Source organism: Puntigrus tetrazona, chromosome 16 (assembly GCF_018831695.1).
Source record: "Puntigrus tetrazona isolate hp1 chromosome 16, ASM1883169v1, whole genome shotgun sequence".
In the NCBI taxonomy this organism is placed as follows: Eukaryota; Metazoa; Chordata; class Actinopteri; order Cypriniformes; family Cyprinidae; genus Puntigrus; species Puntigrus tetrazona.
In genome coordinates, this window is record NC_056714.1 from 15362961 (window position 1) to 15390204 (window position 27244).

Below are 27244 nucleotides of genomic sequence, written 5' to 3' on the forward strand. Positions count from 1 at the left end.
CTCCCCTTCTGTCCTGTGTCTCATCTCTGGGTATCATGGGTATTCCACTCTGCTGGTTTGAATCCTTTCAGGGTGGCCTGGGTAGGAGAGGTACCCAAAATACTGTCTCTGGGGTTCCTCAGGGATCAGTTCTCCACATGCAATACATCACTAGGTCCCATCATACAGGCACATGGCTTCTCTTACCATTGCTACGCTGATGACACACAACTCTCTCTCTTCTCAAGCAGATGATCCAGCGGTAGCTGCATGGATCTCAGGCTACGTAGCAGACATCTTGACATGGATGATGACAAGATCATCACCTGCAACTCAAGCTGGCCAAGACTGGGCTTCTTGTCTTCCCTGCTACAACAGCTCTGCAGTTTGACCTTACCATCCAGCTAGGTTTGTCTACAATTAATCTATCAACTTCAGTAAGAAATCTTGGTGTAATCTTTGACAACCAGCTAACTTTCAAACAGCACATTCCAAAGACCACTCGATCTTTCAGGTTTGCATTACACAACATCAGAAAGATCAGGCCCTTTCTAACAGTGTATGCTGCACAACTTCTTGTCCAGGCCCTTGTCATTTCTAGGCTGGACTACTGGAATGCTCTTCTGACTGGACGTCTAGCAAGCACAATCAACCTCTATAAATTATTCAAAATGCAGCAGCACGGATGGTCTTCAAGAGCCAAAAAGAGCCCATGTTATGGTGCTCTTTACCTGGTTCCTTGCAGCTTTTTCTTTATTTATTCCTTCCCTTTCTAACTTGTACCTATTTGAACAGTGCCTGAGGCTGGAATTACGAGCACTTCCTCAGTCTGTTTGCCTCTTTAAAAAAATCACTTTATTTATTTCCCCAATTATAAAGTCTCTTTGGATAAAAGCACCTTGACGATGACTAAATGTAAATGTAAGTTCGCATAGAGCCATTGGGTTTACAGGTCCAATTTGTCTATTTGGCTTTCACATACAATAAAACCAAGGTCAAGTCAAGACTGGTCATATTTTATCTGTGTTTATCTTCTTTTCAAATTTGTATTGTTTCATCTTGATTCAAAGAGCTGACAGAGGTCTGGGATGTTTTTGGTCTGAAAAACATTTACATTTTAATTAATAAGAATACATTGATTTTACCTGAACAGGTTGTGTGAATGCTGTATGTTAATGATGCAGATGTGACAGTCCTATTGCCAATGTTTTTAAAACAAAACCTTACAAGCATCATCGTGAAGTTGTTTACTCATCATTGTTCACCTAGTTGTGTTAGTAAGAAGACACAGTTTAAACACTTCTATTCTAACCTATATAACATGTCATCGTCTATAGTGTCAAACGCAGCACTAAAATGCAGTAGCGTTATCTATTTTCAAGAAACTATAGGAATTTTTCTCTAGAAAGAAAAACATTTTTAATTCTGACATGTGCAATTTGCTTTAAAAAGAACAAGAAAATATTTTACTTTTTTTTTTTGCAAAAAGAAGAATCATTTAGCATACAAAACATTTGTACTATTCTGGAGATGAATGTAAGATTTGAGGTCAGTTAGAGTTCACTAAGGTCCAGTCTTGAGAGGTTCTTAGAACCTCTTTTTCATGAAAGATTTATGGTTTTGCAGAATGTAGAAAAAATTATTAAAAATAATATTAAGTTAAATTAAGCTAAATTACATAATCCATAAGACCCCTCACCCAACAAGCAAACCTTGCAGGTGCCACTGGAAAGCTGTTATTTCACAGAAACAGATTAGCCAAGATAGTTTAATAAATCTAACTTTAAATTTGATCTTCTGTTCTGAAGTTAGATTAAAGACTCCAACAGCCAATCTTTTTTTTCAGATGACATTTCAGCTGGTCTTACATAGCCTACAGCATTTTTATCTGAAATGCTATATTACCATATAAACTAAACTCAGGAACTAACGTAGGAACCAACATTTCCCTTTGTTCCTGTTTATGTTTCTATTGTTTTTAAAGAGAAACATTTACAAAAACAAAAAGATTTTACATACAGGGAAACGATACTGTGTCATCATATTATTAGGAAACTTTCAGGCAAAAAAGTGTTCTATATTGTCTAGTGGCAGAAGAGTATGAAATTATAAAACAGAAAATAATATAAGTAACATATTTGCATCTGCATGCCAACAAACTCTCATTAGTGACGGTCTGATTAATGTCTGCTAACTATTTATCATATTCATTCTTCTGATTATAAGTAACTTTTCAATTACATCAATAGAGAAATTCCATGGTTGTATTTATTGACAGATGTTTAAAATGCTGTCTAAAGTCACATACACACATCACACTTTAAGAAAATAGAAGAGTCCATACACCACAACTAACAATATGGTAACTCGAGTTGAAATATACAGTGTGTAGACATTAATCTCAATGGTAAAAAGTCATCAGTCATCAACTGATGTGTTCATGTGTTCATATGTTCATGAGAGGCAGTAAAAACCATGCATTCTTATTGCAAATTGTGTATCCATTAGCACAATATTTAGTGTCAGCAAGAAGTGTAAAGTTGAAAGAGTGAATTGTCGCAATTGTTTAACCATTCACATCTTGACAGAAAACTTAAGACAGACGGTGTTAGCTTTTGAGCTTCTCATTGTTTATTAGGTTGTTTAACAGAAGACTTTCCTCACTCATCTAAAATAATTGTACATGTCCTTTAGCTCACAATGGAAGCTTCATCATGTGCCACTAGATGCCACCAAAATCTTGCATGTAGAGTGCATAGGCTTCCCCTTATAGATTTACCCCTTTACAGTAAAACCCCCTTGATTGAAAAAAGATAGAAAAAAGAAGACTAAATAAAAGTAAATGTTTTACTTATTTTTTAAAGGGGACAGTGTGTAAATCATCATGATTAATGTTGGCTTCAACATTCATTAAAATGATCAATGCGTATTTAATTATCATATGCATGTAGCAAAAAGCTGAAGATTCCGCTCTTTGGCGCTGAACTCGTGAAGTCAGAGATAAGGCTGATAATAATTATAGTACTTTCATGATTAACTCGCCAGCAAAAGAAAGCAAACCATCATGGTGATCAAAGAGGAAGCAGTCTTGGCACTGGAACTGCAAAATATATGGAAAAGAACATATGTTAAGATGTTAATGAATATTAATGCAATTTTAAAAAAATCCATTATTTGGATAATGCAGTAAATCATTTTCTAAACAAATGACAAGGTCTTTTAAGGAATTTAATACATACTGCAACTGAGGTAATCTGATTCATAAATTATTCTTTTAAGGCAGTTCTGTAAATGAATCATTCAAAAGACTTGGGAGTTACTGTTTTAAAACTCAAAGGAGACAAATCCTTCACTAATTTAACTAAATCTATCAGGGACAGATTTGTAAACATTTGGGGAGGTCCTTGTTTCTTGTAAATAAGCAAATAGAGACTGTAGCTGATGTGAATTATTATCAAGTAAGGTACCTAGCATAGGGGACATAAGAGCATCACCCACTAACTGTGCTCTTTACCAGTGACCAGTAAAAATATAGTGTTCACGTAACACCACCTTTTTTCTCACATATTGCAGTGATAAAGTAAAAAAGCTTTTGTCAACCTTATTAAAAATTGAGCATATGTCTTACCTCTCAGTAAATCTTGGTGTAGTTGTAATTCTTTTAGCAGCAGTAGTGGTTGTTGCTGTTATAGTTGTTGGACGAACTCTAGAAAGCAAACAAAAAAATAAAACATGATAAGGTTTTTTGGTCAGAAAGCACATGTAATCAACCAAACATATAGACCCTTGGCAAGGCAGGAATGAGGAATCCAGGACATGGGCAGAAATCCAACAACAGGAAAACATAGAAATAGTCAGAATTGCAGCACATCAGACATACAAGACCTCACAAGGAGTGACTGGGTAAACAGGCTTATTGGGTGGCTAACAGGCAAGGGAGTTAAAGTGCCCCTATTATGGATTTTTGAAAATTACCTTTCATGCAACGTTTAACACAGCTCTAAGTGAATGAAAAAGGAGGAAGGTGTTAAACCTAAAAGTGCACAGAGTATATAGTTATTAGCTCTTGAAATAGTCTGATTCTCCCCCAGAATTAATAAGTTGAGCTTTACCATCATGGAATCTATTCAGTCGATCTCTAGGTCTGGGTATAACACTTTTAGCATAGCTTAGCATAGATCATTGAATCCTACTAGACCAGTAGCATCATGTTAAAAAATGACCGGTTTCAATATTTTTCCCATGTAAAACATGACTCTACTGTAGTTATATCATGTACTAAGACTAGGCCTCTATGATTAGGAACTACACTCCCATTCTGGCTTAATAATCAAGGAAGTTTGCTGCAGTACTATAGGCACAGCAGGTACAGTGATATCACCCAACGCCTGAAAACATCCAGAACCCCCACGGGCCACTATGAATATCTGGTGATGCCGTTCGGGCTCACCAATGCCCCTGCAGATTTCCAAGCACTAATTAATGATGTACTTCAGGACCTACTTAATCAATTTGTCTTTGTATACCTAGTTGATATTCTCATTTTCTCAAGGTCATTGGAGGAGCATGAGGGGCATATTGGCAGGGTAGTTCAGAGGCTCCTTGACAATCATCTCTACATAAAAAAAGAAAAGTATGAATTTCATGTTACCCAGACTCAGTTTATTTATGTCAAGCGCAACTACCACGTGGGGGATCGAGAGCTGCTTGCAGTTAAACTTGCCTTGGAGGATTGGCGCCACTGGCTTGAGGGGGCACAGCACCCTTTCCAGGTCCTCATGGACCACAAGAACCTGAAATATCTTAAGCAGGATAAGCGATTGAACCCCCGACAAGCTCGATGGTCCTTTTTTTTAAATCGATTCTCTTGTCTTACAGACCCGGCACCAAGAATGTCAAGCCAGATGCCCTGTCTCGAGCCTACTCTCCCGAGATACAAGAGAGGCCTTTGACATCAGTTATTCCAAGGTCTAGGATTATTGCGCCCCTCCAATGGGAACGGGAAAAAGTGGTACGCGAGGCCCTTGCCCATGAGCCCAATCCAGGCGGTGGTTCCGCTGGACGCCTGTATGTTCCTCAGCCTGCCCGCAGTGGGGTCATGAATCTCCTTCATGCCATCCAGAAAGTGCTCGCACACACTTGACCTCCTTCAACGGCGCTTTTGGTGGCCGTCCATCAAGGAGGATGTAAAGGGCTATGTGGAGGCATGCCTTGTGTGCTGCCAGGGAAAGTCTACACACCAGTGACCTCAGGGACTTCTCCACCCGTTACCTGTTCCACCGCAGTCCATTGTCACACCTTTCTCTAGACTTGTCATTGGACTACTGACCATCTCTGGGCAACACCGTAATTCTAGGGGTAGTGGACCAGTTCTCTAAGGCTGCCTGGTTCATTCCTCTGCTCAAGTTTCCTTCGGCCAAAGAGACTGCTGAGCTCCTTATGAATCATGTCTTCCGGGTATTTGGAATTCCCCTGGACATTGTCTCCGATCGTGGTCCTCAGTTCTCATCTTGATTCTGGGGGGTGTGACGAGCGTCCCGAGCAGCCATCAGCGTCGCCCTGGTAACCAATTAGGAGCATGTGCATGCACTCGTCACAGGCTGACCGGTCTCAGCTGTCGCTCATCAGCGGGCCAGGATAAAAAGGCGACTCTAACGACTCTTCTCTTGTCCCCCGCAGAAAGCAGCGTGTAGACCGGTCAGTTGGCACCCCACGGCACGCATTCACTCTGCATCACGAAGGAAGAGAACGAGCACCCGAGCATGCATATCCCACGGACTGGCACTTTCACCCATATTTTTTTTGGTTTTTGGCTTTGTGGAATAAATCCACCCTCCGGGGTTTTGACTTGAGCCCTCCTTGCTGTGTGTCTCTTCACCCCGTCACAGGGGCCTTCTGCAAACTTATTGGGGCCACAGCAAGCCTACCATCTGGGTTCCATCCAGAGTCTAATGGCCAGACAGAATGGATTAATCAGGATCTGGAGACCACCCTGCGGTGTTTGGCGGCCAGTAATCCCACATCTTGGGCCACCTAGATCATTTGGGCTGAATATGCCCACAACACCCTCCAGTCCTCAGCCACTGGACTCTCCCCCTTCGAATGTCAGTTTGGGTATATCCTCCCATTGTTCCCCGAGGAAGAGGTGCAGGTTGGTGTTTCCTCAGCCTAGCACTGTGTCCAGAGCTGTTGGCTGACCTGGAGAAAGGCCAGACGTATCCTCCTTCGGACCTCCCAGAGATACCAAACTCAGGCTAATCGTGGCTGGCGGATGGCCCTAACTTTCGAGCTGGTCAAAGAGTTTGGTTAGCAACTAAAAACCTGCCTCTCCGGGGCGAGTCCAAGAACCTGTCCCAAAAATACATTTGCCCTTTTCGCATAGCAAGGAAAGTTACTGATTTACTAGTTACTAGTTACTAAAGTTTACTGATTGATGATTGTAACATCATCGGATTTTCAGATTTCATTAGTAGACCATTTTGTAATATACTGTACATAGCCATTAAGTTCAGACATGAATACATTTTTGTGTATTCTGAATGATTGTACGAGAGAGGTTAAAATGATATTTACCTTGGAGCACATGATCCTTGCTGGGCACTCACATCAGGAGTAACGTTGAAGTTCTTCACTGTTGCTTTAGGACAGGGTAGAGAGTCCTTCTGAAGCAACTCAGAAATATCTGGATTGGTAAACAAAATGTATTTAAATGTTCAGAAAGTGGAGCACAACTGAAATATATCTGAGCTGCCAAAAAGGATTACTTGTCGTCATGTTGTTCTCTGAAGTTACTTCACAAAACCTACCTTGCAAGGTGAAGAGAAATATGATGTCACCACCCTTGATAAACTCTCTTTTAGTGAGGTCCTCTTTCATTATGGCATATTGATAGCCCCACAAAAGACCCACATGTACAGTCTCATTGCCATTAAAGATTTGAGTTCCAGTTTTTTGAGGATTGTCCCAAACACTGACATCTGTTTCAACAAAATATGTTTTTAGGCTCTTTAACTAATTTTGGTTAACTAAAATGCCAGATGTAAACATGATGCATGACACAAAACAATAATCTGATTCTCACTTAAATAAATTAAATAAGGATCAGTTGTGAAGCTTTTCTCAGAGGACATGCGCTTCTGTATGTTTGGATTCTGGTCAAGCATCTGGAAGGTTATTTGTCTCCATGGACAAGGCCACTGCAGCTGATCATCAAATACACCAGAAACCAGACGAACATATATTGAAAGGTAATTCTGATTCAGTCTCAAGCCAGCCTGAAAGCGATAACCATCACTGGAGTAATACAACGGGCTGTACATCCAAAAGCCAGACACACTGTTTTTCAAAACCTTCTCAAAGTCTCTGATCTGCCATGTGTGCAGACACTCAGTCTCTGAAATATTGATATCATCCAGTGAAAATCCTCCACTGGAGTTTCCATCTCCTTTACGGGCTTCAAATACAACTTGAAAGGTTTTATTTGCATTCAGTGGCACATGATGCAGCTTCCAGTAATTACCAGGGGGTTCTGCAAGAAATTAAACTGTCAGTAATGTGGAATATTTAAAGGAGCATATTGAAATGCATACTTTGTAATATATAAAGGGCAGACCTGTGATCTGATCCATAAGTCTGAGAGTTCCTCTGCTGTCTGATTCGTTCTGGTACTCTCTGATCCAGATATTGAGCTGGTCAGACTCGTGACCGCTGTGATAGTAGTAGAACTGCAGACACTGGACTTTACAGTATCTTTGAGGGGTCATTATGTTGCTTTCCATTTTGGCTATATCTCCCTCATTTCTGCCCTCTGTGCTGAAGTGCATGAAGAAAGACGTCTCTGCAGACATCAAAACAGGTGTATTATGGATAGTACAGTAATTGCAACTGTGGTCGGAAATTAGTTTTTTGGGGCAATTAAAATATTATTTTTTCCATCTGAAAGTTTTTTTGTATATATATTAAAAATCACATACTATCAAAAATGAAACTTTCAGTTTATTAACTGACTTTAACAGATCTCACCATTTCGTTCTTTGCCCAAGTATGTGTGGTCAGTCACATTGATGCCACTCACTGACTTCACTCTCTGCCAGCCGTAATCAGCAGCAGAGCAGACGCTCATCTGACACAGAGATTCATCATCAAAACTACAGTGATCAAGGAAAGAGATAGACGAATCTGTAATGCAAATGTTTGAGAAAAAAATCTAATAATTATCACTTATATTCATAAAATGTTTTCTATGGTCTTACTTACATCAGATATTCCTACTAAAAATGTAAAAAAAAACCAACAGCATTGATTTAATCATATATATAATTCACATAAAATAATAATAATAAAAACAAATATAAACATAAATGAAAACAATGTGGGAAATACTCACTGCACTTATAGAGTTTGTTGAGTTCAATCACATCATATTCACTCAAGTCCAGGAGTTGACCAATCACATCTTGAAACTCTGGTTGCTTGGTAATGATTGTGGATCCATTACCATTGCTGAAATCATTTTTACCATAATGCATCACAGAGTAGTAGTCATATGGGGTACCTTGGGTGGTGGTTTGGTTGTCACTGTATTTATCAAAATTATGCTCCTGCCCTGAAAATAAAGACTGATGGAATTATTGATGTGTTTTTTCTTAATGGATGTGTTATTTAACTGCTTATTAGTTATATCACTTTTTTTCCTAAAAGATAAAAGTTAACAAAATTATAATAGTAAAAAAATGAATAAATACAGAGCAACCTGTAATAACGTTTTCAAAGTTGATGGTCACATAATCATCTCTGTCATATCTTGACTGTTCATGCCAAAATCCCAGTGCATGGAGAAACTCATGCTCAACAATAGCTTTTATCCCACAGCCATCTCCAATCGAGAGAGGCTGAGCTCCAAAAAATGCACGACCGACATATGACCAACACCTGAAAAAGAACACTAATATGTAATGTTAACAACTCTATAATTCAAATTATGTTTTATGTGCTGGTACATGTTATAATTGTGTGGTGGCTTGTTTCCATAGTGTTGTGCTAATTTAGTTGTGTTGCCACTTTTTAGGAATTGAAATCTATTGAGACAAATAGATAAAGTGCTATGAAAGAAACACTTAACAGTGTGTTTTGGATGATTTCTTTCTGCTAGTCTGAAAAAACACTAGGTCTCAAACTTGACAGGTGCATGAAAAAATTGTGTCTCCACTTAAAAGGACTTCTATATATATAAAAGGAAACAAGATATAACACAGTGAAACTAGCCTAACACAATGGAAACAAATAATAGTAAAACAGCAAAACTAACACAATAAAAAATAATAATACAATAAAATTAGTCCTGTATTGTTGTGGAAATCTGTATTGTGCATTACTGGGCCATATTAATATGTATTAATACTAATGTATACTAATATTGTTGATTAATAACTGGAACCATACTGTACCCATCATGACTCTCCACAGAGATGTAAGAAATGTCTTCTGGTGCTCTGGGCTTAAAATCAATACATGATTTCAGTCTGAACTGCTCAAAGGCTCTCAAAATGACTCCTTTATAGTTCACACCTATAACCACAATAAAAAATGTAAAACAATAGAAGAAAATCATAAAAATTTAATTTCATGTTAAACTGTAAATATAAAATCTAATTTTCTTACTTAGATTCACACTTAGCTCATAGGAGACAGAAATATCCCACCGGTTCCCAAGAATGGCACTCTTTTGCTTTGGCTATTAAAACAGATTGATTTAAGTATCCTAAGAGAACTCTAGATTTACTGAATTTTACAGTATTTTATTTAAACAATAAACAGTAAACATAACATCTCGGTTATGTATGTAACCCTTGTTCTCTGGCATCATGTCGGTGACCGACGAATTGGGATGCAGAATACCATGCACTGATTACGTCCAGCTGCATTTGATCACAGCCTAAGTATAAATGAGCAGCTGATGCAGTGCATATTCAGGTTTTTGCTAAGGAGTCAAGCCATTCACCCGGCAACTCCATAGCTGGGGCACATAGCTGGAACCACCCCAAGAAGGGCCTTCTCTTGAGAAGAACACCACTCGACAGGTTCCACCTCAAAGTATAAGCATGTTTCATGGACATTGTTCTAGCTGAAGTGATAGTCAGGGTCAAGCTCTCATCAGGGTTAGCTCTAGAACTAGGCAGAAACACAGGAACTCCTTTGCAGGAGTCTCGTCCGCAACTCTGAGATGGTCATCATCCAGCAATTGGTACATGACTCGTCCACAAAAGCCACCTCAGCATGTTGCAGAACCCAGAGACCAGAGACAGCAATTGTAACCATCACCAGACGCCAGGTAACAACCACATCCTTGCAACACATCTGTTGAGGCGCACAGGGGGAGATGGTCTCTTGCAATACACAGGGGGGTAGTGCGGCCTGATGTGCGCAATCCCCTGAAATGCCTTACCGCCAGCTGAGAGCAGACGTTCGGCCCCCGGAAAAAAAAGCTGAATATGCGCTGCATCAGCTGCTCATTTATACTCACGCTGTGATCAGCTGCAGTGTGCATTGGCTTGTTTTAATAAAGTGGATTGGTCTCTCGACGTGAGATCCCATATCATCGGTCACCGACGTGACTCGGAGTGACCAACTGAAAGGGAACTCACCATCATGATGTCACCTTCTTTGAGATTTAAACCTAACATCACAGGATTGTTCAGTTCACAGTAAATATGCTTACAAAATAATAATAATAATAATGAGTAAAAATAATGATGTATAAACACAATTAGATATAAGCTGTCTTATATTAACATACTCGATTATTTTTATATTTTACCTTTGTTTATATCTGGAATGCCCTTCCATTCCTCTGTAGTGAGAAAATTTGTAACGAACAAAATGAAAAAGACAAAAAATTTATTTTAGAAAAATTTAAACAAAAATATAATTTTAGTAAAACAGCTGAAAAGAAGTAAAAGAGCAATATATCTTCTGGCCATGATTGACACACCATCTGTGAAGGCCCATTCACACCAAGCACGATAACGATAAAAATAACTATATAGTTCTAAAAATTCACCCCACAACGATAATGATAAAGGACAGAGAAACGTTATCGGTGGAATCATTTTCACAGCGATTTTTTCCAGCAGACGCACCATTGATATGTATACATGTCTACGTGACGAACAACATTGACAGTGAATCCGTCCTGTCCTCATGAGGTCGAGATTTTAAAACTGAACCAATGTCATGAAAATCACTAAATAAATACGAAAAAAAATAAATAAATTGGGCTTATATATAATACGCAGGTTTCGCGTGCATATGATACAAAATTTATTGACGTGCATATGATAAACAGTCTTCGCATACATATGATAGGCATCTACCCTACAAACCTAATCCCACACATCGAGTATCATGAACACACTAAATTCATGAGATCACATTCATGAGATGCGTGTGATGTTAGAATAAACAGACGATATTGTTCGCTGTTGTGGACCATAGACTGTAAAAAAGACGGTTATCTTATAATGATATTGTTATCGTGCTCGGTGTGAACGGGCCTTTACTCTCCACACTGGAAACTTGTTCTAATAACTTCACAACAAATCAAGTGTTTAGATGCAAAAACCTGTGTTTGAAATGTTTTTATCAGGCTATGAGTAAGTTTATTTTAAGTAATTAGTTTTAGTAAGTAATTTTACTTTGATGGCAACGAATAGGTTATTTTACTTTCATTAAAGTAAAATAATGTAACAAACACAGAAGCCTGAATTTTTTAATTTTTTTTTTTAAAGAAAATGTCAGACTACATTTAGAGGCTTTTGCATCTGAACTCTCGAAACTATTCAGTATCTGTGACTGTACTGTACGTACCAGCTATATCTGATGGGGGCTGAGAACACAACATAAGATAATAATAAATAGACATAACAGACATAAATATTTGAAGATCAGCCTTAAAAAAATCTATTATCACACTTACCATAGGTGATGCATGACAATGAGTCAAAACTGAGCTCAGCAGAAGAAAAGCACATAAATGCATTTTCACTGAAAATGAACACATCTAATGACTGATGGTTATCACTAAAATTCACAAGCAAATGGATACGCTGGAGACTTTTTAAAATGTTTAATCATTTTTTAAATTTTAAAACAGGCTAATTTACATTTTTTAAAACTTTTACATTTAAAACTCTATAGCATAAAAGGGAGATACATACCGGCTTTCAAACATCAGTGGCTGAATAGCAAAAAGCCAGAGGTTATAAGAAAAAAACTGCTTGATCACCCAGCTGGTCAAAAAAATTCCAAGTGAGATTCTATTAAAGTGTGACAGGTCATTTAAATATGCAGGCAATACAGTTCTATTACACTTCCTTATACTGGACTCCCATAAAGGAAAAAAATAAACAGAGACCAGAGAACACACCTAGTCTAAGATTAAGATTTAACCTTTTTAATAACATATTGATTAGCAAAAGCCACCCATATTTTCCATACTAAGTAAATATTATTGACTCTTTGCTTATAAATTGCCCTTAAGTAACGGTTACCATTGAAATGAACCCTGATTCACCAAAATAAAATAAAAAACAATATTCTCAAGCACATTTAACTCAGATTATAAAACTTGTTCATACAATGTTGCACTGGGAAAAAGCATGCTATTAGAGCATGTGGTTAACTTGCAAACCTGTAGGCAAGCAGGCAGCTTGTTACCCTTTTAGGATAACATGTCCACTCAGTGTAATTATTATCTAACTGAACACAGAGAACTTAAAACTCAGTATACTATACATAGTCTTAGAAGGGGCAATCTGCAGGAGAGGCCAAGGACATGGGCAGCAGACTCCATAGTCGTGGAGGGAAAATCTTCTAATGAAGGGAGAACTCAAAACATCTAGGAAACACAGCTGGGAACTAATCAAACAATCAAGGGAAAGACAGAAACTGGGTTGAGTACACATGACACGGAGCAAACTGTGACAGTGTGGGAATGTACATGACAATATTAATGTATTTGGTCTCAGAAGAATAGATCTTCTAGTACCAACACTTGCTACTGCCAGTAGAGTGACAACATGCTGCTGTTGAACATGTAAGAAATACTGCTGCTGCAAAGATAACATACATGACATAACCCCCTATAACATACATTAATAACCTCGTAGCAGATCTAGATAGCTGGAGCTGGGGAAGGTGGAGAGTTTCTGAGAGCTCATTGTCTACCATGGGATAATCATCATTAGGTCAGACTGAGTTAGACCTGTTCGGACTTGAGAGTTTAATGGTCACCCAGTTTTGTATTCAATTAGATGGTTGCAACGAAAATAGTGTTATGTTCATATGATAATCTGCAGTCAGCTCAAAAAGACAAGCAAGAGTCTCCAGCGAGAACCCCAATTCATTCAATCAGCTAACACCAAAGAACATACTTGAGAACTTCTTAAAAATATTTAAAAAATCTTAACAAGTTCATATTACTTCATAGAACTTAAGAATGCTTTTTGAAAATGTATTTATTAATTTATTAACTTTTCTCTTATAGAAGAGCTTTGTGCATCCGGCCCCTGATTGAAATTAACATGGAAATGAACATTAATTATGTATTTTTTTGTAAGAAAACAACAAATCTTGTTTGGCTTTATAATTATACAATAGTGTACTACCCCAGTTATTAATTTTTAACTACAAACTAGTCATACACTCTTACTTATTGACTGAGGAGTAAATATGTTCTTCATGCTCCATTTGTTCTGCCAGATTTTCCGTAGTTCTGAATAAATTAAGAATCAGTATTATAATGTGCTTATAAGAATGGTACTTGTTCTGCTGCAGCAACAACACAGTAGATCTATTCCTTCGATACCAAATACATTAATATTGTCACGTACATTATCACTGATAATGAGCTGATTCTCTATTGTACCCGTAGACAATGTTTTCATTGTACAGATTAACTTTTGTCAGGAATCCTGTACGATCTTTAATCCTGGGATGCTTTCAAAGTGTAGGTTCAAAAACCTCTTGATCCTAATGATCTATGAAGTCACAGGGTTTCGGTTAAGAACTATATAAACTTTGCTGGGTCACTGATTAGTTTATAAAACATTTAAGACGTAGTAGTATTCTGCTGGTGTGGTTGGAAAAAACCTGATTAATGCTTAGTCATTTTCCTACAGTGCACCTCGCTTTTGTTTGCTTAGTTGGACACATCCTGAAAGAACTTGACTTCATCCAAAGAAATTGTATTTACGCAAATTGTATAATATCCCAGGTACACATTTATAGTAACTGTTAATTATTAAACACTTATTAAACTAAACTTTAACTAAAACATACTTAAAATTACAATACAAAAAAATATTTCCTGCAAATATGAGGATTTAGTCACTACCCAAAATATGATGACATGTTTCTGTTGAGACAATTCACCCAAAAAACAAAACAAAGATGTCACTACCGAAACTTTACCAAGTGTCAAAAGAAATATATTTTAACTAAAGAATCAAAACAAATTGTTTTAAAAACAACAATGGAACCAAATTTTTTTCAATATCATAAGTTGAAAGTTAGGGTTTAGGATAACCACCTACCAAATTAAAGTACCAAATAAATTAAGATATATAAAAATTAAGCTAATATTTCAATAGACAATAGAAGGATCTTAATGAACATCTAGGATTTTAAATGTTTTTTGGTTGTGGGACAGCACCAGTTCTGTAGAATGGTGTAAATTGTATAAATATAAGAAGGTTTTCTTTAACTGGTAGGTTTAGGTTTGCTGTCGTCACATACACTCAGGCAAGACAGGCTGGCTGGCAGACTGGAGGAGATTCAAGGTCATTTATTAACATCAACTTAAACCCCAAGCAGGTGAAACTCAACAGAAGATCTCAAACAGGTAAGTCTTATCTGAGTTTGTTAAAGTCCTTCTGACATCAAACTGGGATCTATGGATAGGTGAATGAGAGAGTAGGGATATGACCTCAAGACCAGCCCATGAGAGACAGGAGTGAGCGTGCTTAAGTGCAGGTGTGGGTAACCACAATTTGACTATCTTTGTGTGAACTTTTGCTCCTCACAATGTAGTAAAAATACACACACACACACACACACACACACACAAGCAGCAGTTATCCATAATAACATGCGTGTATTTTTGAGAGTAGTAAAACTCGGAATAACCACATGGTGGAGCATGTGTGTCACACTGTACATGTGTTAGTTTGTGCTTTAAAACTGTGCATCATTCTATTCTATTCTATTCTATTCTATTCTATTCTATTCAGTCAATGATAAGAAAGGATATTCAACAATTGTAATACACTCTTTAGTGGATTAACAGACTTCAATTGCTGTGATGGAATCTAATCAAAAGGGCTCCCTGACAATTGCTTACAAATGATGCTAAAAATGTAGATCTTGAGCAATTTTTTTAATTGTTCAAGAAAACTTTATTAAATCCCCAGAGCCATGATTTATAATGGATGTGCTTCTATTATTAGACTTCTATTGAACTGTTTTATATCAACACCCATTCACTGACATTATAAAGCATGGAATTTTAATATAACTCTGACCAATGAGGAACGTTAGATACACATAGGATGGCTTGAGGTTAAATAAGAGACAGTGTACTTATAATTTATTTATTGGTAGTTCATAACAGTATCATATTTGCAGTCTTCTTTATGGCGGTTACATCCACTGTCCACCAAGTCTAAGAAACACCACATCCCTCTACTGCACTATAAAGTTAAAGACAGGTGTATTTAATGCAGGCTGGAGTTAAACTGCAGGATATTGACCCTCCAGGATTTTCCAAGCCCTGTGCCATGATACAAACCTACATATATATTAAATGCAATACATCAACATGTTTAAAGAGTTTTCCCCTTTGTACTTAATGACTTCTTGACATTTTTGACAGATATGTGATTTTGTATTGCTCTCTGAACATTGCCTTATGACACGTGAATGGAGAATTCTCTCTGTGATAGCATCATTGCCCTGAGGCAAGGGAAAAACATTTTGGGATGGGGGTGAGGGGTGGTAAAAAAAAGAAAAGTTTATCAATAAAATGTTCCCAAATAAGCCAAAAATAATTAATTAGTTAAACGGTCATTTATTAACAATAGTGAATGAGTCAACAAACACTGTTACATTTTATATTGCAATTTATATCACAATTTACCATTTTTATCTTGAAAATGTAAAAAGTCAGTTTGCTGCCCAGTCATCACTATTGAAGGGTAAAATGGATAATTCTGCTCCTTGATTCTGATTGGTTGAGTGTGTTCGAAAATGTTGTAAAACAGGCCCTTTAGCTCTTATAAATAAACAGTAACCGCAGCTTTTTCTGGGCTTATTGCTTTATTAAGTGAAACTTTTGTATATTACAAACACGCATGCTCCAATTTGTGTTACATCAACTTACACAAGTACACAAGCAAGTCTTTGTATGCCTACGGTGACCTTTCTTTATCAAAGCCTCAGATATCTAATCTGTTCATCAGTGAAGGAGGTACTGTCTTCGCCGACAGTGGCCAAACTAACATGTGCTTGCCTGCACGCTTTAGCACAATGCCAATCTGTGGATGATGTCTAGACGTCTGACAGTCCAAGACACAGCTTTTTTAAGTCAAACTCCTTGTGTATTTGTGACAGTAAGCATCCATGCCACCTAAATCGCTAACAGAAAAATAAGTCAAATCTTGATTGTTCCAGGTATAATCATGACTGTATGTTTACCAATGTACAAGCAATTCCTTTGTGTTCTATTTATATGCATTTATAGGTCACACTGTGATCAAGTCCAATTTGGCTGAAGATGTTTTACTTTATAGTTTTTAAAGGATAATCAGCTCAAACCTCAAGAAAATAGCTTTACGATAACATGTTAGTAAAAACAGCACAAAAAACAGACAATCTGTTTGATAAGAGAGTGGCACAGATTCCATGTTCTATGCTCTGAATGCCCAAGGTTACAGTAAATGTTGTTTATTTGTGGAGGAAATCAGATATCCAATTGAAGTGTTGTAAATGGACTCTGCCCCTCCACGCTGGCTGAATGACGGGAGAGGTGTGTCTGGTGGAGTCTAAAAGAAAGCGTATAATGAACTAGCCACTTATTGTAAACTTTTTTGTTTTTTCATTGTGAAAACAGCAGCTAATCCAGCTCAAGCTCAACTTTGATGACATTAAATTACGCGCACCAAACATACAAAGTGAATTTGATGCGTTCAGATCACAGAAGTGCTAATAATTGCATTTAAAGAATCTTTGGAATACAGCTTTTAGAGATTGTATCAAATAAACATTCTTGTTTAAAAATCCCCCTGGAATTTGGCCAACAATTTGTGAACAAGAGCACCATTGTCCTTGATCTGAGAAATCGATCACCTTTCCACTGTAACAGACATTTAAATTATTAAAAAGGTCATGTAACCCAATACAAATATGACAATACAAAAATTTAATGCTTAGTGTTTCCTATGTTGCTATTTTTATTCACAAACACTTAAAATGAGTAGTTTGTTAAAAAAATGAAAATTCTGTCATAATTTACTCCCCTCGTGTCATTCCAAACTTGTACTGTATATCTTTTTCATCTATGAAACACAAAAAGGAGATATTAAATAATTTACTTGCACTTTTCCATGTAATTACAAACAAATTGAGATGAGACACCCTATGGCTTGAGAACTGGTCTATACTTTTGTGGAGCGGTTCCATATACTGAATCTTGAAAGGCTCAGTCCCCATTTCTTAAAAGCACTTTGATAACGTCATAACCTTTCCACTGAACATTAAAATATAAAAATATGTAAAAAAAAAAACAACTTTTTAGTGTAGTAGAAATAAATTGCAAATAAATGTAAATATAAAATAATATAAAATAATAAAAACAGAATGGGGATATGGGGATGCTGCTGTATAAGACAACTGCCCCCGACACCCTCAGTTCAAAGTTCACATCCCAATCTTAACTAAATACTGTGGCATCGCAAAGGTCATAGCTTTGTAGCTTAATTAAAAATATTAAAAATAAGTGCAAAACCTTTCCGCCACCTTCTTAAAAAAATCCATTATTTAATGTGATTTCAAATAAAGTAAACTAATCAATCATTGATCATCTGTGAATTATTCTGGCAAATCAACTAAATCGATTAACTGAGTTAATTTTAAAAACGTTATTATTTAAAGTTAACAGCTGATACTGATCTAAATGCTAAATGTTATAATACCCACTGAAATCACAATGACTCTGTGATTTCTATGGAGATCCATTTGTATGGAGACTCCGTATCAGTAGGTTCAAAGCACAACATCATGTGACCGCAGACTGAAGTGACAGTGGGGGGAGCGGCTCTGACAGCATGGCACTGGATGATGGACTTTGATTTTTTTTGCTTTGGATTACTGCACGCACACACACACACACACACACACACACACACACACACACACACACACACACACACACACACAGAGTCATATATATAGCCAGTGTCTGTACTCACTAATGCTTACTGGACTAAGAAATAACTGTGGAACCTGAAGGTAATATAAGCTTGCTGGCAATAATAAATTACTAAAATGCTTCAACAAAATGAAAAGTAACGTCTAAACAAATATGCAATGCTTTAGAATATGTCAATGTAAATAATATTTATCTCTCTCTCTTTTTTTTAGCAAACAACTTTGAAAATGAAATTGTATCTGGTACTTGCCTTCGTGGCATTCACAGGTAAATCTGATATGGCCAAGAAGCAAAATATATATGTATTTATCAATTAAAATTATATTAGAACTATGCTAAGATCTGCATTGCAACTTGTCATGTAAATATACAAAGAAACCACAGAACATGACATACTGTAATATTTAGCTGTTTGAGCAGATTTGTGAAAAGACTAGTAGGCTTAAACCTAGTTATTTGTATTTTACCAGGCTGCCAAGCCAACCTGTTTTATGCTGATGAGCCCAAGCCACAGCTGGAGCAGCTGACCGATGCTTTCTGGAGCTATGTTGCCCAGGCCACACGCACTGCAGAGGACACGCTGAAGATGATCAGAGAATCTCAACTTGGTCAGGAAGTCAAGTAAGTAATGTATAAATGTTACAGTCTGTGTTTGAAATACTTAAATATTGAGTTGCATTAATGCAAATAAACCTTTCACCTTTTCGCATTACAGTACCAGACTGACCCAGGGTGCTGATATGGCCAGCGAATACGCCGTCACCATCAAGAAGCAGATGGATCCTCTGACTGAAGAGCTAATGACCAAAATCACCAAGGAAGCTGAAGTGTTGAGGGAGCGTCTGGGCCAAGACCTGATCAGCGTGAGAGACAAACTGGAGCCCTACGCTGACAACTTGAAAAGCCAGATCCAGCAGAGAGTGGAGGAGCTCAGGACGGCCATGGCTCCATATGCTGACAACCTGGACTCTGAGACCCTGAAGGCCACTCTGCTCCAGAAGAGCGAGGAGCTGAAAGGAAACCTGGAGCAGAGCGTGAAGGAGCTGCAGGCTCAGCTGGAGCCCTACACTGCTGAGATCAAGGAGAAAGTGGACCAGCGCCTGCAGGAGTTCCAGAAGACCGTGACGCCTCTGGCTGAAGACCTCCAGACCCAGATTAGAGAGAGAGCCCAGATGGTCCAGCAGAGTCTCACACCCTACGCTGAAGACCTGAAGGAGAAACTGGATCCCTACGCTCAGGACCTGAAGGCCCAGCTCACCTCCCTGTACGAGTCCTTCGTAAAGGGAAATTAGATGCATCAATGTCAACAGAACTGTTTTTCCTTCCATTGTGACTCCAAAATCTCATATCTCTCCAAAAACCACGACCTAAATCAAACTACTAGGCAACAACAATATCTTTTTGGTCTTACATGTAGACCAAACACTAATATAGAGAAAAAGAGTGATCCTTTTCGCTGAAATCCTGTTGTTTACTTTAACCATTCATACAGACACAGAAATGTTGCTCTTTTCTAAATGGTGTGTATTTATTTCAATTTAGCAAGTTTTGTCTGACAGAAAATGTTGTTTCTTGCAAATGCCAAATGTATAATTTGTCTTATTTATGCAACAATAAAACATCTGCCGTTTATTAACACAATGTTTCAAAATACTTTATTTGTCCAATTGCGTCCAGCAAAATTATAATGTCATATACCTATTAAGCATATTATTGATCTTTTAGTAGTTTTGATTGCTTCTATTGTCCTCATTTGTTAGTCACCTTGGAAAAAAGCATCTGCTAAATGACTAAATGTAAACGACTATACTTCAAAATATTAAATTTAAGCAACCCTGAAAATACAAAGGGTCAAGTTGACATACTTTTTATTAAAATTACCAGACAAAATCATTTCTATACAAAACGGGGTCTAGTTATCTTACCATGAGAAGTGCTTCCAGAAAATAATAATACAAGAGTGACTGTTTGCTTTGAAGGGTTCAAATGTGCCATTTAATACCAAATTAAATACACAAACAGAAATACACAATATAAACGATGAAGGTCATCTTAACTGATTTATTTAACACATAATAAAGATTAGATAAGGTATGGACTAGCAAAGGTAGACCTGTTCCAGTCGTTTCTGGTTGTATATTGATCACACATTAACATAATGTCTGTACTTCATTATCAGTGCTGACGCAGTAACTCGTGGGTCTGGTGCTTTCAAATGACGTCCAAACCTGTACATCTTGGGACAAAGAGTCTGTAGACACAAAATAACTAGATATACACATCCACTGGCAATATTAAAACAATGCTATATAAATACAGCTATGAAAGAGCAATCACCACACTTACTCTTCACTCTGGACAGGGTCCAATTCAATCATACTGACAAAGGTAAGAACAGAATTTGACTTTTTATGAGTTATAAATATATTATATGTAAAATATCTTTATATTGTTAAATAAATCAGATATGTTGTAATTTTACAGGCAAAAACAGAAAACCATGAAGGTTGTTGTGGTTCTTGTGCTGGCTGTTTTTACAGGTTAGATATAACTACTGAAATAATGTACTTGTTTAATATAATATAATATAATATAATATAATATAATATAATATAATATAATATAATACATTTAACTTACATTATAGTTTACATCACATTTTTTGTGTTCAGAAAGTTTGGACACATGGATTTGTTTCTCATGACCTTGAAACGTTTTTTAATCTACACAGATGCTTGCAAAGAAACACCATGAACACTTATTTTGCCTATGTATGAATTCTTTGAAGAAAACATACATTGATAAATGTTAAAAATATGCCATTCCAAACTTGACTTTATCTCCTCTGAAATGACTGACTTGCTGAAATCTGAAATGCTGTTTTCCCAGATTGCAAATCCAATTTATCTAATGCAGAGAAGCCCAATCCACATCTTGAACATTTACTAAATGCGTTTTGGGAGTACATTGCCCAGGCAGTACATCCCAGTAATGAAACATCACATGTGACAAGTCCATCCAAGCTGGAACAGGAAGTCAAGTAAGTCAAACTGACCACCGTTGATATTTTTGAATCTTTGAATGAATTAGTCATATTTATCCAATATAAATTATAACATTCCTCTCCACACTAGTCTTACACAGGCCCCTACATCTGAAGATCAGATGACTCAAATCAACAAAGAGGCTGAAGTGTTGAGAGAGCGTTTGGAAAAGGACCTGAACATCATAAGAGACAAACTGGAGCCCTATGCTGACAACCTGAAGAGCCAGATCCAGCAGAGAGTGGAGGAGCTCAGGACGGCCATGGCTCCGTATGCTGACAACCTGGACTCTGAGACCCTGAAGGCCACTCTGCTCCAGAAGAGCGAGGAGCTGAAAGGAAACCTGGAGCAGAGCGTGAAGGAGCTGCAGGCTCAGCTGGAGCCCTACACTGCTGAGATCAAGGATAATATGAGCCAATATCTGAGGGAAATGCAAATGTATTTTGCTGCATCACCTCGAGATCCCCAGGCCCGTAATTAATCTGCAAAGTTATTTTGGAGTTCTCTTTACCAATTCTGCTACATTGTGATGTTTTTAGTATTTTTTTGTCTTTTCTTACTATTGCAGTAATCAAACGCATGGCATCCATTATCATTTGTGGCTGATAAATAAGACTGCATGTCCAATTTAGGAAAACGTACGAGCTTAATATCTCTGTGCTGGCACTATTATGCCAGACTATGTTAAGAAGATTTATTATTGAATTATGCACATTATTAATTCTATTATAGTTCATTTCAGCAAATAATACATTTCAGGGGGCACAATAAGTTGTCTTGAGATGCCTTAATAATTTAGACTTTTATCAATATTTTAGCTAAATTTGAGAGATTTTCTATGAATGCTTCATTTGAGTTTGTTTTATCACTTCAGTTTTGTGTACTAATGTCCCAATATCCCAATAATTTGCTTCCGTGCAGAAATTGATAATAACATCCATTATGACATTTTTTGTATAAATAAATAAAAGGAATACTCATAAGGCGTCGCTAACAGTGACAGTGCACTCTAGTGGTAAAAAATACTGTTTCAGGCAAATGATAAATAGTGTCATACAAAGAAATTATGCAAACACAAAACGTACTGAGCATTGCCCTGAAGAAAATAAATAAATAAATGATAATTGATTGTATTCTTGCATATGCTGTATTTGAAGTTTGTCTTTTGACACACCATTGACAGTTCATTTTGAACCAGGTTGTGTTTCTTTCTTATAATATACTATTTATTCCTATAATATAGTTATTATTATATATATAGTAGTCTTGTTTAATTATTAAAAGCAAATAAAGACACATGCTGTCCTGACTTTTGGCCACCACTACTGTAGTTTGTACTGAGTCAACTAATGGTGAAGTTGGAGGAAATGTATGATAAAACTGCATAATTTAAACAGCTAAATATTGGTAATGAATCATGAAACAGCTTTATATTGTTTCAACCTGATTATTAATCATGACAATTCATCCAGGGTTTATATCTTTCATATTAATAAATGGCAAATTATCATCATTGTAAATAACATTTACTCCTAGATTTATGACTGAAGGAATTGTGTAAAGCTGCCAAAATCCAGCAGAAACAGAAATTGTGTTTTGAGTGATGTGTCAGATCTTATCAGGGCGTGAACGTCTTTTATTGTTTGCTGTTTTATTAGGTCAAAAGTATAAACTTTCTGGTTTAAGTACCTAAGATGGGTTTACATAATTAGATTATACAACATGACTGTTTTGGGTTTTTTATTTTTTTTGAGATGCATATATATTTTATATGTAGATGTTTGTTTTTAGACAGACCTTCTATTTTATTTTATTTTTTACATTATTTTAATGACATCTGTGTCATGTTAAGTGGTTACATTAAATATAATTTATACATACCTATTTTGACCCATTAAAGATAAATTTAAAAATTAATTTCTGCTTTCAAAGTCAAAGTTCCGTTCTTATCATTATCTGCACTGAACTTGAGAGTCTGTGGTGGTGGAAGGTACAGTTAGGACGTTATGATGTGGAGCAGTGACAGCAAGGCACTACCCACTGGACTTTGGGTTTCCACAACGGCAATCACCTCCCCATAAGATATAAATACAGATGTGAAACAGCCACCTTCACACTTGTTCTTCAGACAGGACAGCGTCAATCAAAACACACGGACACAGGTAAGAAGACAGTCTTACTTCTCAGTCAATAAATATGAATTCCTAATGAAAAACAGAAATGTTAAAGAAAATGTCTTTGACTTACAGACCCAAATTAAAGACCATGAAGGTTTTTGTGGTGTTCGCACTTGCTGTATTTACAGGTAATACTGTGTGAGAAAATGATGATGTTATTGGCTGGATAAATACATATTCAAACTATCAATTTGTATTGACCGGTTCTGTTCCATCAACAGGTTGCCAGGCCAACCTCTTCTATGCTGATGAGCCCAAGCCACAGCTGGAGCAGCTGACAGATGCTTTCTGGAGCTATGTTGCGAAGGCAACACAAACAGCAGAGGAAACCGTCAAGATGATCAGGTCTTCCCAACTGGGACAGGAAGTCAAGTAAGTCAAGAACATCTACTTGTGGTACACAGATATTTAGATATGTCCTGCACCCTGAGAAGAAACTCAAATGTTCTTCTTCTTATCACAGTACCAAACTGACCCAGGGTGCTGATATGGCCAGCGAATACGCCGTCACCATCAAGAAGCAGATGGATCCTCTGACTGAAGAGCTAATGACCAAAATCACCAAGGAAACTGAAGTGTTGAGGGAGCGTCTGGGCCAGGACCTGATCGGCGTGAGAGACAAACTGGAGCCCTACGCTGACAACCTGAAAAGCCAGATCCAGCAGAGAGTGGAGGAGCTCAGGACGGCCATGGCTCCATATGCTGACAACCTGGACTCTGAGACCCTGAAGGCCACTCTGCTCCAGAAGAGCGAGGAGCTGAAAGGAAACCTGGAGCAGAGCGTGAAGGAGCTGCAGGCTCAGCTGGAGCCCTACACTGCTGAGATCAAGGAGAAAGTGGATCAACATCTGCAGGAGTTCCAGAAGACCGTGACGCCTCTGACTGAGGACCTCCAGATTCAGATTAGAGAGAGAGCCCAGATGGTCCAGCAGAGTCTCACACCCTACGCTGAAGACCTAAAGGAGAAACTGGATCCCTACGCTCAGGACCTGCAGGCCCAGCTCACCTCCCTGTACGAGTCCTTCGTCAAGAGAAATTAGACGCATCAATGACCTCTTCTGTCTCTAACAGAACTACAGAACTCATGAACTTCAAAATTTGACATATTTGATCTTTGTTTTCCTCCATGCACTCATCCTATACAATGCCAAAAAAGCCAAAAGTAAAACATTTGATAAAGTCTTATTAATTAAAATCTGCAATATCCAATAACTTTTGCATTTGCAAAATCTTTTTTTCTGTAAAGATGGATATTTATTATATCCACCTTAAAAAAGAAAGATTTTTGAGAAGAATGTGTGATATTTGTGTAATATAACTGTTTGTAAGTTTACAAATGCCACATTTTGTCTTATTTTAATGATGAATAAAGTATTATTTATTTACAGAATGGTGTTTTTTATATATATATTTATATATATATATATATTTTAAAACAAAACAAATAAACACACACACACACACACACACACATATACATATAAAACAACTGCGATCAAAATCAAACACAACATTATTACTTGATAAGTGTTTAAATAATTTATAGCCCTCTTTTGATTCAAACCATAAATCGACCCTCAAAAATGTAAACAGGAATAATTTAGCCAAAATACCATAATTATTGTTGTGATGTGACATCAGAAGCTGCCCTATATTTGTTCTTAAGTGACCATTGCATTTAGCTACGCAAGGAACGTGATGATCTGTTGTGACAAAGAGTCCCAATCAGGAAATTTTGTTATGGAGTAATCATGACAGTCAGGCACTACCCACTGGACTTTGGGTTTTCATTGCGACAATCATTTCTCTGTGGTATATAAATGGAGATGCAGCTACTATCTCCACAATACCACTTTAGACTGGACAGCGTGAATTTGAACACACTGACAGGTAATTATCAAAAGGGCCAATATTTAAATACACAGACATTTTATTATTATTGTTTTATTATATGTATTATAAATGTATTGTTCAAATTTATTATTATTATTGCTTATATTTATTGTGTATAATTTTTATCAATATACACTGACTCAAACCTATTTTTCCAACAGGCCAAAAAACTGCAAATAATGAAGATACCCCTGGTCATCGCATTGGTTCTGTGTACAGGTTAGTCATATTACAAAAGCAGATTAAGCAAATATTATCACAATTTTACTGAAAATATCTTTACTGTCACTATGCATATTATATTTTATGTGGATGTAATGTGGATATAATTTTTATAAGGCATAATAAAACATAGTATTGATTGAACATATATTTGCAGGTTGCCAAGCCAATCTATTCTATGCAGATGAGCCTAAGCCGAAGCTGGAGCAGGTGACTGATGCATTCAGGAGTTATTTAGAACAAGCAAAGACTAGGAATTCCCAACTGGAGCAAGAAATCAAGTAAGTTAAGAAATCAGTTGCTAGTAATAACTTCCTTCAGCATTTCTAATGCCATGAAATGACAGCGATAGACTAACAGGCAATGTTGATTCGGCCAGCCAGTACACCTCAAACCTAAAGGAACAGATGGATTCTCTGGCTAATGGTCTGATGACCAAAATCACCAATGGTGCTGACATGCTGAGAGAGCGTATAGAGATGGAAGTGAGCACTGTCCGATGTGCGCTGAAGCCCTACATTGAATATGTCACCAGTCCATTTGAGAAGGGTGCGAAATACATAAGAGAATCTCTTGATTTTGAGGACCTGAAGGCCACTCTGCTCCAGAAGAGTGAGGAGATGCGAGAGAGCATGGAGCAAGGTGTGAAGGAGCTGCAGGCTAAGCTGGATCCCTCTACCTGAAGGAAACGCTGGATCACGAAACTAGTGAACCAACCCAATCACAACCACTAAATATTCTAATAAGTTGATTTGTTTTATATACACAACTGTTTTTTTGTGAAATAACATTTAGATTCCAAAATCAAAGATAGAGAGATCATGCTTTCACACAACACAAAGCACTCAAACAGACCAAACTGTACATTTCAGATTTCTTTGTATTTATTGTTTTAATCTCCTGCATTGTCATTTGCATTAATTATCCTTTCATCTTCCATATACATGAAGTTTTGTTTTAGAAAGTAAAATATTGGCATTTTTCATCATTAATTAACACTATGTCTTTTCTAAACTGTTGAAGATGTGCTATATTTAAAAATTTTCAAGCCCAAATAAATTTATTAGGGTTACTATATCTGGTGACCAATAAGGGCCTCATTTATAAAGCGTGCATACGCAAAGATTTGATCTTATACGCTTAAATCCACACCAAGACTCATATTTATAAAAACACGTCTTTGACGTGGAAAAGTGCTTAGCGTCACTTCAGGGCATGAATTGTCGGAGTAGCCTATTGCAGATTTTTTGAAAATGTAAACTTCTTTTGAAGCTCTCTGCTTTAGTTCAGGATCATTCACGATTCACAGATTTCCCATAAAGAGAGGCACATTGCGTTTTCAGTTCGTACATTCATTCTGTGAATCGCATATCTGACAAACGAGCATGAGATCAAATTTAGGATGGCTAATGTGCAACATTTTATAAATGAGGTCCCAAGTCTGGTGA

General features: G+C 37.1%; 3 protein-coding genes across 6 annotated transcripts; 2 read left to right on the plus strand and 1 right to left on the minus strand.

Moving 5' to 3' along the window:
* Positions 1–2227: 2227 nt before the first annotated feature.
* LOC122360651 (meprin A subunit beta-like) lies at positions 2228–12344 on the minus strand. Of its 3 annotated transcripts, XM_043261446.1 has the most exons (16): positions 12195–12342; positions 11954–12021; positions 11845–11863; positions 10796–10828; positions 10623–10654; positions 9640–9712; positions 9426–9546; positions 8732–8910; positions 8366–8584; positions 8002–8157; positions 7592–7816; positions 7061–7507; positions 6786–6956; positions 6553–6661; positions 3608–3685; positions 2228–3079 (listed from the first exon to the last, which is right to left on the minus strand). In XM_043261446.1, the coding sequence occupies exons 2-16, from the start codon at positions 12014–12016 to the stop codon at positions 3013–3015; spliced, it is 1992 nt and encodes a 663-aa protein (XP_043117381.1). In that variant the 5' UTR covers positions 12017–12021; positions 12195–12342; the 3' UTR covers positions 2228–3012. The 3 variants fall into 3 exon arrangements, with proteins under 3 accessions (XP_043117381.1, XP_043117382.1, XP_043117380.1); XM_043261447.1 differs by lacking the exon at positions 11845–11863 and having other exon boundaries at positions 12195–12344; XM_043261445.1 differs by having other exon boundaries at positions 11845–12021.
* Positions 12345–18435: 6091 nt separating this feature from the next.
* LOC122359883 (apolipoprotein A-I-like) lies at positions 18436–20101 on the plus strand. Its single transcript, XM_043260094.1, has 4 exons — positions 18436–18540; positions 18673–18727; positions 18931–19081; positions 19176–20101. The coding sequence occupies exons 2-4, from the start codon at positions 18688–18690 to the stop codon at positions 19750–19752; spliced, it is 768 nt and encodes a 255-aa protein (XP_043116029.1). The 5' UTR covers positions 18436–18540; positions 18673–18687; the 3' UTR covers positions 19753–20101.
* A 623-nt stretch (positions 20102–20724) lies between these two features.
* Positions 20725–25068, plus strand: LOC122360316 (apolipoprotein A-IV-like). Of its 2 annotated transcripts, XM_043260815.1 has the most exons (5): positions 20725–20848; positions 20945–21000; positions 21350–21500; positions 21595–21901; positions 24506–25068. In XM_043260815.1, the coding sequence occupies exons 2-5, from the start codon at positions 20961–20963 to the stop codon at positions 24719–24721; spliced, it is 714 nt and encodes a 237-aa protein (XP_043116750.1). In that variant the 5' UTR covers positions 20725–20848; positions 20945–20960; the 3' UTR covers positions 24722–25068. The 2 variants fall into 2 exon arrangements, with proteins under 2 accessions (XP_043116750.1, XP_043116749.1); XM_043260814.1 differs by lacking the exons at positions 20725–20848; positions 20945–21000; positions 21350–21500; positions 21595–21901 and adding exons at positions 23516–23666; positions 23754–23809; positions 23903–24053 and having other exon boundaries at positions 24145–25068.
* The last annotated feature ends 2176 nt before the right edge of the window (positions 25069–27244 follow it).

Excerpts from the sequence above, each read along its gene's own strand:
- LOC122360651 (XM_043261445.1), bottom strand. The coding sequence starts at position 12,016 with ATGCATTTATGTGCTTTTCTTCTGCTGAGCTCAGTTTTGACTCATTGT. Across the intron at positions 7,817-8,001 it reads CTTGGGCAAAGAACGAAATG|AGACGTCTTTCTTCATGCAC; the intron begins GTGAGATCTGTT and ends TGATGTCTGCAG. Across the intron at positions 6,662-6,785 it reads ATTTCTCTTCACCTTGCAAG|ATATTTCTGAGTTGCTTCAG; the intron begins GTAGGTTTTGTG and ends TTACCAATCCAG.
- LOC122359883 (XM_043260094.1), top strand. The coding sequence starts at position 18,688 with ATGAAATTGTATCTGGTACTTGCCTTCGTGGCATTCACAG. Across the intron at positions 18,728-18,930 it reads TGCCTTCGTGGCATTCACAG|GCTGCCAAGCCAACCTGTTT; the intron begins GTAAATCTGATA and ends GTATTTTACCAG. Across the intron at positions 19,082-19,175 it reads CAACTTGGTCAGGAAGTCAA|TACCAGACTGACCCAGGGTG; the intron begins GTAAGTAATGTA and ends TTCGCATTACAG.
- LOC122360316 (XM_043260814.1), top strand. The coding sequence starts at position 23,770 with ATGAAGGTTTTTGTGGTGTTCGCACTTGCTGTATTTACAG. Across the intron at positions 23,810-23,902 it reads CGCACTTGCTGTATTTACAG|GTTGCCAGGCCAACCTCTTC; the intron begins GTAATACTGTGT and ends TTCCATCAACAG. Across the intron at positions 24,054-24,144 it reads CAACTGGGACAGGAAGTCAA|TACCAAACTGACCCAGGGTG; the intron begins GTAAGTCAAGAA and ends TTCTTATCACAG.